Source organism: Chiloscyllium punctatum, chromosome 3, assembly GCF_047496795.1.
Source record: "Chiloscyllium punctatum isolate Juve2018m chromosome 3, sChiPun1.3, whole genome shotgun sequence".
NCBI lineage: Eukaryota > Metazoa > Chordata > Chondrichthyes > Orectolobiformes > Hemiscylliidae > Chiloscyllium > Chiloscyllium punctatum.
Genome location: NC_092741.1, coordinates 136007975 through 136023060, shown reverse-complemented (window position 1 = coordinate 136023060; position 15086 = coordinate 136007975). Strand labels below are relative to the sequence as shown.

At 41.1% G+C, this 15086-nt stretch overlaps 1 protein-coding gene across 15 annotated transcripts in view; it reads left to right on the top strand.

Annotated features, from left to right (window-relative positions):
* The window catches only part of LOC140465247 (myelin transcription factor 1-like protein), a 584786-nt gene that overhangs the window by 435995 nt on the left and 133705 nt on the right, over nucleotides 1-15086 (top strand). For all 15 annotated transcript variants that reach the window (XM_072561025.1, XM_072561010.1, XM_072561013.1 and 12 more), the window contains one exon: nucleotides 1012-1223. In XM_072561025.1, the coding sequence (XP_072417126.1) occupies nucleotides 1012-1223 (212 nt within the window). The remainder of the gene's footprint in view (nucleotides 1-1011; nucleotides 1224-15086) is intronic.

Sequence of the window (15086 nt, the reverse complement as noted above, 5' to 3'; positions counted from 1 at the left end):
CCACTGCCATTGTCAGTGCCTCTCAAAGAAAAGCTCAGTTTTCCCGCATCAGTTTCCAATTCAGATATTCGGATTGGTAACCTAATGCACAAACTTTCAATTGCCATTTGGCTCAAGTAATAAACCAGAGATTAATACTCTTGAGGTTTGGTTTTACAACCATTTGTGAAAATAAATTGTGCACTTTTTTTTTAAAAAAGTTTTTTTCCCTGTTACTTCTCAACCCATTGGATGCTGTTGGATCATGTTTCTGTGAGCGTTGACAATCCTCAGATGTGGCCTATGTTAGCAAACAGTGATACACTGCTGATGATCTCAGTTGAGCTCAGCACACAAGAAACTTCCAGTAGGCAGGAGTTGTGGTAGGGAATATGGGAGGATCAGGAGTGACAACACAGTAGATTTTAATCGTCCCTAATTCTGGAGTACTGGGTTTAAATCTTGTGCCTATAAAGCACCATAGTGAGCACTGTTAATGTCTGAAAGACCGCTAGCTAAAGCATGGCCCTTTCTTGCCTTACATAATTTAAAGCCTGGCTGTGCAGCACTGATCTTGTGCTGAGCCATTAATGGATCTATTACAGATGAGATTTTTCACCATTAAAAGAAAATTATTAATGGCTGGAAGTTGTATTGCAAGTTTGAATTCTCTTCCATTATTAAAACCATTTCAGTTGGAATAATGTTGTGCCATTAAAACATGCATAATCAAAATTACAGGCTCAGCTCTTTTGCTATTTATAAATTGTTGAGGAAGTGAGAAGACTATAGAATGAATTTTCTGCACCAAGGTTCCTGACCAGCAAGAAGAACATGACTTATAGACAGCAAGGCTCAGGCTGCAGATATGTCATTTTCCCATATATGCTCCCACTGGGGCCAGATACACACTGGCAACCCTGAAATGGAAAATTTTCCCTAATAATTTATTCTGCAAATGTCTTATGAACAAAGTTTAAACTCTTTAGCAACTATATAAGAAACATAATGTACATATCTCTTTCATTTTAGGCCTATGTGTTTTGTTAAGCAGCTCGAGATACCACAGTACGGCTACAGACACAACGTCTCCACCACCACACCTCGTTCCAACCTGGCAAAGGAACTGGAGAAATACTCTAAGACTACTTTTGAATATAACAATTATGACAACCAAGCTTTTGGAAAACGAGCTATTGCTCCCAAAGTTCAGACTAGGGATGCATCTCCCAAAGGTTATGACGGTAAGAAAAGTAATAATTTTTAATGTTATTGGACAACCGATAATGTACGCTAAAAGGAAACTTGTTCTCAAGAACTAAAACAAAGCAGTCCTTGCTTTTGCAGTTTATATTGTACTCTGTGTGTAACTATTGCTGACAGTTCTTTCAGACGGGCCCTCTGGGAGTTGGACAACAAACAGGGATGGGAGTATGAAATTGGGTGGGATGGTGAGGGTGCCTTCTTTTCATTGCTAATGGCATCAGGTGCATTGGCTGAGGCTAGTTGAGGCCCTTAATTGGTCAATTAATGGCTGACCTCCTCCTACTGCTGTCATAATCTGTTAGTGGTGGGTTCAGTGAGAAAATTACCCAGTAAAACATAACAGACCACCCACTGAGGGCCCTCCACTTGCCTTCACAATAGACGACTCCTCAACCTCATTGGAACTCGGCAGTTTAGCTTCAAGCAATTCCCAACTTTCCATGAAGACTGCTGCAGTCCCAGTACTGGTGACTACTTGCTGTGGTGCCACTGACCCTCTGTTTGGCCAGCATCTTTTAGGGACAAGATTTTCCTCCCAGAGAGTGGAATGCAAAACTGCAGACAGTTAACTGCCTACATAAAGAACAGCCATGCTTTCCACGGCTACCAGAGAAGGGGTTAAGCCTGACTCTTCAGACAGAGGAGAGGGCCACTTTATCCTCAACACTGATGCATAAACTGTTTGTGAACGTGACAACACCTTTAAAAGCTTTGTAACACAATCACAATCAAAATTGTGAATGCTTTTAAATATTAAATGGGATTAAATTGACTCTCAATGCGCCTTGTTTCTGGATGAAAAGGAGGAGCAAAGAGGTCCGACGCGGAAGGTCAAAAGTGTGCAGCCAGTCGCTATGGAAACATACCTGTTTCCATTTTTGATTAGGTGTAGTCGACTTGGCCTTGCTATCAAAGGGGGCTAACACCCATGTTTTCGGACCGAAACAGAAACTGGTGATACTGAATACAATGTGTTTGGGATTACCAGATCTAAAGGTAGAGCGACAACTGATTCTTTCGGATCCTGCAGTCAAAAATGTAGGACTTTTAATAAAGTACTCAGCTGAATCTGAAGCCAGTAGGAAGTTTTCATGTTAAAATTCCTGGCCTGTTGCCACCCATTGCTTCCTTCCTCCCCAGACTTGCCCTTGTGGCTGGTGAGCTACTTCTGGGTATGTGACCGATACCAAAATTAATAACCAATTAAGAAATTGGAACAGTCTGTTCTAGTCCTGCCAGCAGCTGCTTTGAGTATTGCTCCCTTATTACACCCTGATTGTGGAATTGGACTTCTTACTTTCTCTGTTAGTTGGAATTCTGGAGAAAAGCAAAAAAAATGTAGTAAGTTAAAAAAGCAATTAAAATTGTAAAGTGTTATTGTATGGCATATTTAGAAAACTTGTCTTCTTTGTGTTTGTATTCTTATGTATCATGTTATTATAAACATTGAGACGGCAGCACCGAAGTGTGACATTTAATGGTTTTCTTCCTGAAGAAATGTATTATCCTAGGGACACCTGATGCAATTTGACAGCAAAAAAAAAATTGCAAGAAGGTGAACAGCAAAATGGATTTGTTGACAGCTTTAGTTTAGCCCTGGAGGAACAACACTTCTTCATCATACAAAGTGCCAAAATATGAATTTCTTATCACTGGAGCTTGAGTCAGACAAAGTATCTTACCTGCCATGTGGTTGAGATTAAATTGGCTTAGCAGTCAGGTAGTGTTCATTGTGGCCGCCAGCTACATGTGTGGATTAAGCTTGATTCATTCTGATAAGAGAATTGCATTGGAATGATTCTGATTCTTGAATAAATAGTTACTTCTGTATTAGTAAGGATGTTGGCAAAGAGAGCCAAGCACAAGAGCAGTTAAGGTAAGGGAAGTTCTAAGAAGGGCATTTTTAAGAGTACATTAGAAATAGGGAGCATAAACTCAGAAGATCACTGTCTGGGCCAACAGTGCATCCAAGTCCATTGTAGACATCTCTCAGTAGGGGTTGTTAAAAGTGGAAAGCACATTCCCTTGGCTGCATTGGGTGTTGCTTGGCTCAGCAATACCACATATCTTTGAATATTGCCTCATCCCCCTCAATATATGCTGACTAATTTGAAGGGCAACTTCCAGTGGGAACTAACAGTGTCCCTTAATTAAGAAACAGTGTTTTGTTTTTGTCTTTAGAGTAACATTTAGGAATATTTCATTGTCGGGTCTTCTGAATCTAGCTGAAACAGTTGTTAAAAGCAATTTGTTCTGCTTGCTTCAGTGTAGAGTTAAGGTAAAATTCCAATGTTATGGGCAGCACGGTGGCTCAGTGATTAGCACGGCTGCCTCACAGCACCAGGGGCCTGGGTTCGATTACTGCCTCGGGTGGAGTTTGCATATTCTCCCTGTGTCTGTGTGTGTTTCCTCTGGGTGCTCCGGTTTCCTCCCACAATCCAAAGATGTGCGGGTCAGGTGAATTGGCCATGCTAAATTGCCCATAGTGTTAGGTGCATTAGTCAGAGGTAAATATAGAGTAGGGGAATGGGTCTGGGTGGGTGACTCTTCAGATGGTCAGTATGGACTTGTTGGGTTGAAGGGCCTGTTTCCATACTTTAGGAAATCTAAAAGCTTGGCGTCAAATCAGCAAAGTGGAAGCTGAAAATTAAATATTTGTAATAATGAACATGACTGTAAACCGTTCCGTGCCAAAAGCAGCTGTCATACATCACTAGCTCCACTCTCAGTGCCTCCTCCCTGACGGATCTTCATTCAGCCATCTCTGTGTGATCTAGGCGACTGAAGGTGCGCTCTGCATCGATGCTGCCTGTTGCTACGGAGAGAAGATGAAGCATACCCTGTGCCAAATGAAGAAAGCTGCCGCCTGTATCACACCAGAACCGCAGTATGCCAACATTGACGTTTCCAGGTTTTTGTCAGGTTTAACCCTCATTTTGGCATTGATCCTTCTGTGAAGTGGGTGGGGTAACAATACTAAAATCAAAAGGCTGACTTAAATTCGTAGGGAGATTCAGTTCACAAGGTAACCAAATTCCTCAGAAACAAAACGTTAGTGCACTTCTTTTCCATTCAGTGTAAGGTAATATGTTAATACTGTTTGCATTTTTAGTCAAAAATTAGCAATTCTCACACTGTTCTGAATTTTAAAGGTAGATACCAAACCAATGTTTTATCTATGTTACGTTTTGCAATTTAACAGCGGAAACATACAGTTATCAAATAGGCTTTTGGATTTGCCAGAACCTTTGACCAATACTTTGGCTGTATCTGTTTGATTGTCTAAGACAATGTGGGCAGCTAGGAAATGAGACCCAATATAGATATCTAGCAAAGTTGAGAAGACCTGAATTGGCACAAATACAAACCATGTCAAATCAGCCAAGCCCAGTGGAAAAGAATCATCTGCCTGGTACCTTTATTCATGACAAGCTGAGGGACAAGAGGGTCATGTACTCTCAGCTACCAAGCGAGACAGGAAGAGTGATTTTAATACACAACAACACACAGCATCTGTATATTTCTGGCATGACACCATTTTCTGACACATGTCCTCATTATAGATGGTGATCTGAGAGTCACTGTGTACAATCAATAGGGCTCTAGACAGTTGTAAAGCCTGCCATTTAATTGAAATCATAGTTGGGCTTGCTGTTACTCCTGCTGTGACCCAGGAATCCAGATACGGAGAGGTGCTCGCCTGAGAGCATCTGTCACCTAAGACATGCATCATGACATGGATGGCTAACTGACTGAGTTTCCCTGCACGACACACTTATCAAAACTATACCTCCTGATGGCTTGGGCATCTCTCCAGTCCTGGAATATTATTGTGCTAAACATCAACACATCTGAAAGAGGAGTGAGAGGGGATCTTGCCAACATTTTCCAACACTGTTATGAGAGTATTAAGGGAAGAAATTTTTTTTTTTGCATAGTGATGTGGCAAAATTGCAGAAGTTATGTCTGCAAATCACTCCAGATTGCAGCTTATTTATCAGCAATGTTTAGTAAAGATAGATAACAATTAGTAAACAGTTATTCATTTCAATTTGAATCCTTTGTACACTAGATTTGAATCCTAGATATCTTTGAATCCTAAAATTTATAAGTTGGAGCAATATTTTCACAATCCTACATTAGCTGCCAGAATTATTCTTATGGAAAAAAGTTTAAAATTGTGGATATTTTACTGCTTTATGAATAAACTCCAGTTGCTGTTTTAGTGGAGGAGTTGCAACATTTCCTGAAAATGGCTTGGTTTGAATACTGCAGGACTGGTTAGACAGCTGTTAGGTGAACTGTCCACAGGGTTGAATAAGATCATTAAGAGCCTGGTGAAAACAAAGTGGAAATTTACAATAGTGGGCATAACAGTGGCATAGTGGTTAGCACTGCTGCCTCACAGCGCCAGAGACCTGGGTTCAATTCCCGCCTCAAGAGACTGACTGCGTGGAGTTTGCACATTCTCCCCATATCTGTGTGGGTTTCCTCCGGGTGCTCCGGTTTCCTCCCACAGTCCAAAAATGTGCAGATTAGGTGAATTGGCCGAGCTAAATTGCCCGTAGTGTTAGGTGTAGGGGTAAATGTAGGAGAATGGAGTCTGGGTGGGTTGTGCTTTGGCGGTGTGGACTTATTGGGCCGAAGGGCCTGTTTCCACACTGTAAGTAATCTAATCTAAAAACACTGAGCTACCAATTTTAGAGCAATTTTGTAAGACTGCACAGAAACACTGTGCACAAGGAAAAATGGCATAATGTTAGTGATCATTAATAATGTAATAAAGCCTTAGTGTTACATTTGTAGGGGAGTTTAAATCAGAAATTAAGTTACAACATGAAGGGTATTGGAATATAGAAGCCAATACATATGGTATTCAGCCCTGAGACAAAGAGATGTATATTTGTATGCAAAAAATCTGAAAGATGCAAGCATGAATTGGATGTGTGGAAATATTGAATTTCCTTCTTTGGTTAGTGAGCAATTGTAACCAAATTGATCAGATACAAGCAATCTCATTAGCAAAACTTTAGGTTTTTTTCATTCAGATTAAGATAATAGATTAATTTACATTTTACTCACAAAGTAGCAATTCTTGTATTGTTCGGTATTTTTAAGGAAGAATCAAACAAATGTTTTATCTTATGTTTATTAATGAAACAGTGGAAACATACGATTATGAAATGTAAGTATTGTTTTGAGTTTGCCAGTACCCTAGACCAATGTTTTTCTGTGTCACTTGGTTGTCCTGGGGAGATTGCCCGGGTGAATTTGAGCAGCTTGGCATTGAGGTCCAACATCAATATAAAACAAAGTTGGGAAGGTCTGAATTGGCACATATACAAACCATGTCAAATCAGTGAACCCAGTGAAGGGGAATCAGCTCCTCTGTTGATTTAATTCAGGACGTGTTGAGGGATAAGAGAACTATGTACTTGTAGATGCCAAGTGAAAATGGAAGAGTGATTTTAGTACATAACAACACAGTATTTATATGCTTCTGGCATAACCCCATTATCTAACACATGTCCTCAATGTAGATTATGATCTGAGAGTGGAATGGGAGGGTTGTTTTATGAGGAAACAGTAGGCTGATATCTATTGGAGTTTAGAAAAGTAAGAAGCAACTTGATTAACAAATATAAGATCCTGAGGAGTCCTAACAGGGTGATGCAGAGAGGGAGAATGTAAAAATCTCCAGTAGTGGATTCTTGAACTAGATATCATTGGTTAAGAATCGGGGTCTCCCAATTAAAACAAAGATGATGCAATTATTATTCTCTCAAAGTGTTTTAAGACTTTAGAAGTCTTCCTGAAAAGTTGTGAAAGCAGAATCCTTGAATATTTCTAAGGCAGAGGCAGGTAGATTTTCATTAAGCATAGAAGTGAAACATTATTAGGGGAATGAGGAAGTGCAGATCTGATTGGTTATGATCTTAGTGAATGGCAGAGCAAGCTCGAGGGGCTGAATGACCTACTACGACACCTAATGCATACATTTGCATGTAGTCAGGTATGCTTAAATTGATAAACATGATTTTTTGGGAAGAATGCTGCAGTGGAAATGACTGAAATTGTCTCCAAATGTTTGTTGTACTGAAGTAGTGAAGTTGACTTTTTGTTAAATGCATTTTACATCTTTCCTTCCCATTAATTTTAATTTAGGCATTTAGAATTGCATGGCAGGTATCCAAATAATGAGGCTGTAAAGTTGATTGTTAGATTCCTTAAAAGCAGAGCTGTGATTGAGCATTCAGTATGTTTTTGTCTACTAGGCGCATCAGCCAACTGTTAACATTTGGTGTGCACTTAGGAGAGCAAGATGCGGTTTGAGGAATTGGAAATAAATATGGCAAAGATCTCTTTGAAATATTTGCCCTCCATTTCATCCTGTGATCTAGCGCTGGTTGACTTAGTAGAATCATTGAACCCCTAGAGTGTGAAAGCCATTTGGCCCATCGAGTCCACACTGACCCTCCAAAGAGCATCTAACCCAACCCCACCCTTCTACCCTGTCCCTGTAATCCTGCATTTTCCATGGTTTACCTACCTAGCCTGCACCAGCCCTGGACACTATGAGCAATTTAGCATGGTCAATCTGCCTAACTTCCACCTCTGTGGACTGTGAGAGGAAACCAAAGCACCCGGAGAAAACCCACGCAGACACGGGGGAAATGTACAAACTTCACATAGTCCGATGCCCAGAGTTGGAATCCAATCCAGTCTCTGTGATGTGAGGCAACAGTGCTAACCACTAAGCCACAGTGTCACCCTCATATTATTGTTAGTTAAACTATGCTGAAAATGTTTAATACAAAAAGACAATACGTTAACAAAACTCAAGGAGAGGAGTAAAACGTTATATTTATTGATATGAAATGTTAAATTTGCTTCTTTCAGGCTCAACATTGCACTTCTTTTTCCCTGCCTACATTTACAACAGTGGTCCTGAAAGATTGAGCCACAAGGGTCCTCCACGCTGGTCAATGAATTTGTACAACATACAGTTGGTGATGTGCAATGTCACAGCCATAGGAGACACCAGGCCAGAACCCTTAACCCTTTCACTTGTCTAATGTCACACAACCAGACCAACTCCTGCCTGCATGCCATGAGTTGTGAAAAGAACCAGCAACAAAAAAATGTTATTTCATCGTCAAGATTTACAGAGCAGCCTTGATTATCCGAATGAGATGGGCGGGCCTTATTTCATTCGGATAATTAATTATTCGGTTAATTGATTCAATGCCGATCCTCTGGGGCTCGGAGTTTTCTGTTAAGTCTGCTCCCCATTCAAGAAACTAGGCAGCAGCACACCCCGCGTGAGCCCCCGCCTCCCGACCCACACCCTTGCCTGCCCGTCCGCCCCCCAACCCCGTCCAACACCATTCCCTGTCTGCCCGCACCCTGCCACCCCCCCTTCCCCCCACCCCTGCCCACACCACACCTTGACCCCATCCAACGTCGCGCCCTATCCAACATACTGGACACCAATAACAAGACGACTGCTGCTGCTTTTCCTGCCTTTGGGGGGGGGGGGGGGCTGCGGGGTTGGTGGGGAGTGTATCTCCAAATACCACACACACTCACATATACACACACAACCACACACACCAACGTTTTACTACAACTTTTTGACAGGTTCCACCTTTGCCCTGTATAGGTCAATGTTGGAGAGATTATCTGGGGAAGGGGTTTTAGGGTACCCCACTGTGTAGAACTCCAGGGAAAGTGTGGGGAGAGAGAGAGAAAGGGCAGGCAGTCAGTCATTGGAGACAGTGCCTGGGCTCCCATCAGTCCAGGACTGTTCTCGGCAGCATTTCAGTGAGCCAAGTTCATTTTTAATCACTGTAAACAAAAGACACAATCAGTGTTGGAAACATATCTTTGATGTAATGTTTCTATCAGGACCTCGAGATCTCCTTCGCATAATCTGATATTTGGATAATTGATTTTTGGAAAATCGAGTTTCCTCTGTAAATTGCTCTGAAGGCTTGCAATTGTGACGTCAGACTTTTAGCACTGGTTGGAGTGGATCCAATGAAGAGGAACAATTTGCACCTGGTCTAAGACTGAGATCCCCCAGATTAAAACTGATGCGACCTCATTGGTGTCTCATTGTAAGCAGCCCCATCCATCCTGTTAATTCTTAATGTTTCTTTTTTTGTGGTGGTAAGTGAAAGTGGATGAGCAATATGGTTCACCCTGTCTTTTGCCCTGCAGAACTGGTCCTCAGCCAAAACAGTTTGAAAGACATTGATTTTGGTTGGAATGAGCCAATAAAGATCTAGGTCTCCAAAATCCTAAGACTTAATTTTAACTTAACTTAGGTGTAGTTCAACACTACTTTAGTTTTGGAATGTAATGCAACACAGGAACCGGCCCTTTCCCCACCAAGACTTCACCGATTCCTCTTCCTAATTTAGACTGGTTAGTTATTGCCCATGTGAGGTCCCTGCAGAACACCACTAGTTACTGATCTCCACTCCAAAAAGCAACCTTCCCACCGTTACTCTCTGTCTTCTATGACCAAGCCAGTTTTGTATCCATTTAGCCAGAGAGCCCTGAATCCCATGAGACTGCATACCAGCCTGTCGTGAGGTACCTTCTCAAATGCTTTTCTATAGTCCATGGAGTCAATGTCCACTGCACTTTGCTCATCAATCATTCTTATCGCCTCCTCAAAAAAACTTAACCAATTTGGTGAGACGTGACCTTCTGGCACACAAACACATGCTGCTTATCACTAACAAGTCCATTTACTTCCAAATCCTGTCTCTCAGCATCTTCTCCAACAGCTTCCCCACCACTGATGTCAGGCTCACTGGCCTGTAATTACCTGGATTATCTCTGTTTCCTTTCTAAACCAAAGGAACTACATTTGCCATTCTCCAGACCTCTAGAACAACACCTGAGGACAAAGAGGATGAAAAAATATCTGTCAGGCCTCCAAATATTTCTTCCATTGCCTTCCACACTATCCTGGGATAGATCCTTTTTGACCCTGGAGATTTGGCTATCTCAGTGTATTTCAGTACAGCCAACATTTCCTCCTTTATTATGTTAACCTGTCTGAGAGTATTCACACGTGTCTGCCTAACCTCAACATCTCTCCTGACCATTTCTTTGGTGAATACCAATTTAAGTACTCATTAAGGATCTCACCCACTTTATCTGGCTTGAAACTTCACCTACCTGCTTTATTAAAGTGGTGCTGGAAAAGCACAGCATGTCAGGCAGTATCCAAGGAGCTGGAAAGTCGATATTCAGGCAAAAGCCCTTCATCCGGAGTTTTCATCAGGGCTTTTGCCCAAAATGTCGATTTTCCTGCTCCTCGGACGCTGCCTGACCTGCTGTGCTTTTTCAGCGCCACTCTAATCTCAACTCTGATCTCCGGCATCTGTAGTCCTCACTTTTGCCTATCTCCTTTATTGTTGAGTGTGGGCCTACTCTTTCTCTAGTTGCCCTCTTGTTTCTAACATATTGTATAAAATACTTTGGGATTCTCCTTAATCCTGCTGGCCATGGACATTTCACAGCCCCTTTTATCCCTCCGAAAACCGTTTTTGAGCTATTTCCTACTTTCTCTATATTCTTCAAGGAATTCATCTGTTTGTAGTTGCCGACGTCTTAGGAATGCTTCATTTTTTTTGGAACTGTTGGTATCTGAATGTTCAGTTACAGAATAGAGAAAATTAAATCAAGGAGCATTAAACCTAGAGAGTCCTAGACTAATGTTCTGAGGAGTCACCGGACTCGAAATGTTCCCTCTGCTTTCTTCCCACAGATGCTGCCTGACCTGCTGAGCTTCTCCAGCAATTTCTGCTTTTGTTTCAGATCTCCAGCATTCACAGTACTTTGTTTTGTAATATTTTGAGGAATCACACCTTGCAGGTGTTGAAACCATGTTGAATGTTGTAATTTTTTGTTAAAACCCACTTGTTTCACTCATGTCCTTTATGGAATGAAATCTGCCATCTTTAACTGGTCAGGCCTACTTGTGACTCCAGACTAATGTGTCAGCTCTAAACTGCCTTCTGGGTCATTAGATATTGGTGATAAATGCTGATCTAGCCAGTGACACCCACATCCCGTGCAAACATTCATTTTTTAAAAACGCTCATCGAAATGTTGTTTAAAAATCATTTAATAATTGACTTCAGCTAACATTCACTTTAAGATGACAGTGGGTGTCACTGGCTAGATCAGCATTTATCACCAACATCTAATTACCCAGAAGGCAGTTTAGAGCTGACACATTGGTCTGGAGTCACATGTAGGCCAGAGCAGTTAAAGATGGCAGATTTCATTCCATAGAGTTTCCTTTGTCTCAGCTTTGGTAGATCACTCAGAAAATCCTATTCTTTTGCATGATTTTCATCTGGTTCAACGTTTGCTAATCTCACTTGCTAATCTCACACTGGGAATGGTTCAATTAATGTAGGTTATGTTCATTTGAAGATACGTTACAGGATTACTCAACAGATAGGTTTGTATGAAGTAAAACATGGGTATTTTAAATCTGAAACAAATGCAGGGAACAGAGGATAAACTTGGGAGGTCTGGCAGCATCTGTGGAAAGAGAGGAAAACAGATGTAATTTAAGACTCAGCTATCATATTGTTACGGGATCACAACTTCCTCACACGACATGTAGCAAACACAACTGCGCAAAGGCTACTGGTTACATGTCCTACATCATGGATACTTGTTTACTAGCGTATGTCATCTTAAGGTGATATCACAAGAGATTTGTTTGGGAGAAGTTTGAAAGTGAGGAGAAAGGCTTTTCGAGAAATTATTCATAAAAGATAGACATGGCATCAGGACTTAGCCAATGAGAAAGAAGAAATTGAAAAAGGGGTAGTTTTGTTTTCACAGCCTGTTTTAAATTATTGTACACATGGAAGGAAATGGAGCAGAAAAGTATTTGCAGTTGAAAAACTGCAATTTTCCTTCTGTTTAAATTAATTCAAGAAAATATTGAGTTGGTTTCATCTCTAATTCCTATCCTGTTCATCCAAATTTTCTCTCTGCAGTCTGCTAAGGTGATCTTTTATGCCTGGGCAAGAAAGACAAGCAACTATTACATGGACTTATTGGTTTCCCTGGTCCATGCACCATTCTTGGACCAAAACATGGACAATCTCCAGCTTTCTGTCAATAATATTAGCCAGGAATTGTGCAAGAGTGGTACCGGGTGTCTTACCATTCCTCCTTGCCTGACATTCATTTCATGCATTATGCATACTGAGATGACTCGCTATCTGCCCTGTGGGTAGTGCTGTCAATCTGTTGCACAGTGATGCAAGGAGGAGCTGCAAGCCCAGGCCAATAAATAGCGTTCTATTTTGCTTTAACAATTTAGTGATTCTCCAATTTGCTAACCAGGAACTTTTAGGAACCACAAAAACAAAAATTGTTTGAGCTTACATTTGATTTATTATTGTAATGTACCAAGGAACCGTGAGAATTGCTGTTTTATGTACTATACAGTCATATCGTATCATACAAAATGCATCAAGGTTAGTAGAACAGAGTGCAGAATACAGTGTTACAGCTGCAGAGAAAATGTAGAGAGAGTAATCAACATTAATATTTGAGAGGTTCGTTCAAGATCTTTATAACAGTGGGGAAGAAGCTGTTCTTAAACCTGTTTGTATGTGTTTTCAAACTTTTGTATCTTCTGACCAAAGAAAGAGGGTAGAAGAGAGTATGACCAGGGTGGGAGGGCTATTGATAATGTCAGCAGAGGAAGTAGAGATGGAGTCAATGGATGGAAGGTTAGTTGCCTGATGGACTGGGCTGTGTTCACAACTCTCTGTTGTTGCTTGTGGACTTAGGAAGAGCTGTTGCCATACCACACTGTGGTGCGTCCAGGTAAGATGCTTTCATTGGTGCATCCATGAAAAGGGGTAAGAGGTCTTGTGGACATGCTGAACACCCTTAGCCTCCTGAGGAAGTAAAGACTTTGTTGTGCTTTTTTGACTGTTATGTTGACGTGGGTGAACCAGGACAGATTGTTGGTGATCATCACTCCCAGGAACTTGACCATCTCGACCACCTGTACCTCAGCGCCATTGATGCAGACAGGAGCATGCTCTCCACTCCACTTCCTGAAGTCAATGACATTAGTGGAGAAATTATTGTCTTTACACCATGCCACTAAGCATGTCATCTCTTTCTTGTATTCTGTCTCATTGTTGTTTGAGATTCAACCCACAATGGTGGTATCGTCAGCAAACTTGTAAATGTAGTTGGGGTGGAATTTGTCCACAATTGTTGGAATTGTTTGAAAATCTCAGTAGGTCTGGCAGCATCTGTGGAGAGATGTCAGAGTTGACATTTTGGGTCCAATGACCCTTATTCAGCACTGATAGTAGCTAGGATAAGCTTGATATTTACGGAGAAGATAGTGTGGGAGAAGAGGGGAGGAGTAAATGATGGGTGGGGATAGAGCCCAAAGAGAGTGAAAAACAGTTGGACAGACAAAGTGGCAGATAAATGTTAGCCTGGGAGAAGGAATAGCTGCTAATGGGGACCATTAGTAGCTGACAATGGTTGTGTGTGGAAGTAGTGTATGTGGTAACAAGGCCTGGGTAGAGAAAAGATATGGGCGAAAATGTTCAAGCCCTAAGAGTATTGAACTTGATATTAAGTCCAGAAGACTACTGAGTTCCCAAATGGAAAATAAGGTGCTGTTCTTCCAGCTTGCACTGAATTTTGATGGAATACTGCAGCAAGCCTGAGATAGAGATGTTGATGAGGGGACACAGTGGTGTATTGAAGTGACAGACTCTTAGTTGCTAAATTATCACAAAGCATCTTGACCCCTGAATGGATACTACTTGTCTCCACCCCTAATGAGTCTTACTCATCTCAAACACAAGTAATCTCCATTCATCTTGACCCTGAATGAGCACTATTTATCTGAACCGTGAATGATTGCTATTTATTAGCCAGCATCGATGCAATGGGCCAAATAGCCTCTTTCTTTGCTGGAATCGTTGCATGATTCCATTGCAAATATAAATGATAATTATATTATGTACACACATATATGAAATTATCATATATATTTGCAATATAATATATATATGTGTATATATTGTGTGTGTGTTTCAACTCTGAATGATTATTATGTTTCTTGTCATTGTTTTCTGGAAAGAAAGTGGGAAGTGTTCATACTTGGAGACAATGGTAGCAGTATCTATGTTTACAGCCATTAAACTACAAGTCTCCAAAGTCCCAAGAAGATATTAAGAACGTTGGTTTGTAAACACATATGCTTTAAACCATCGATTAACTTCCAAGGCAAAAGAGAGTTTGGGTTTCAAGGGTACATAATCAACGTTTCCACCTGGATACCAGAGCCATGTGATTCACATTGTCCTGGAGATGGGCTTTAAATGGGTAGGGATTTCTAAAGTGTCCCTGAAACTGTCAGACATTGGCAGCCTGGTGGGATTTAGGGAAGAGAGAGGAGCTGGATGTTGCAGGTCTTGTTGGTTCACTATACAGGAATGGAAGTAAACGTTTGATTTTGAATTGAAAAGACCAAATTCGTGAGGATTTTGAAGCAAGACTGGAAGATTCATTGAGTTTAGGCTAGAGGGTGAATTTTCAGGAAAACTCTTACCATGAAAGACAGTACTCATGTTAGAAGTTACAAAGCTGGGAAAGGAAAATAATGGAAGCAACTCCTGAGGAGCTAAGAATGACTCAGACTGTTTCAAAACCAATTGAATGTTGACTTAAGAGACAGTGTAAAATATACCTGAGAAATCACAGAATTCCTTCAGTGTGGAAGCAGGCTATTCAACCCATTGATTCTGCACTGA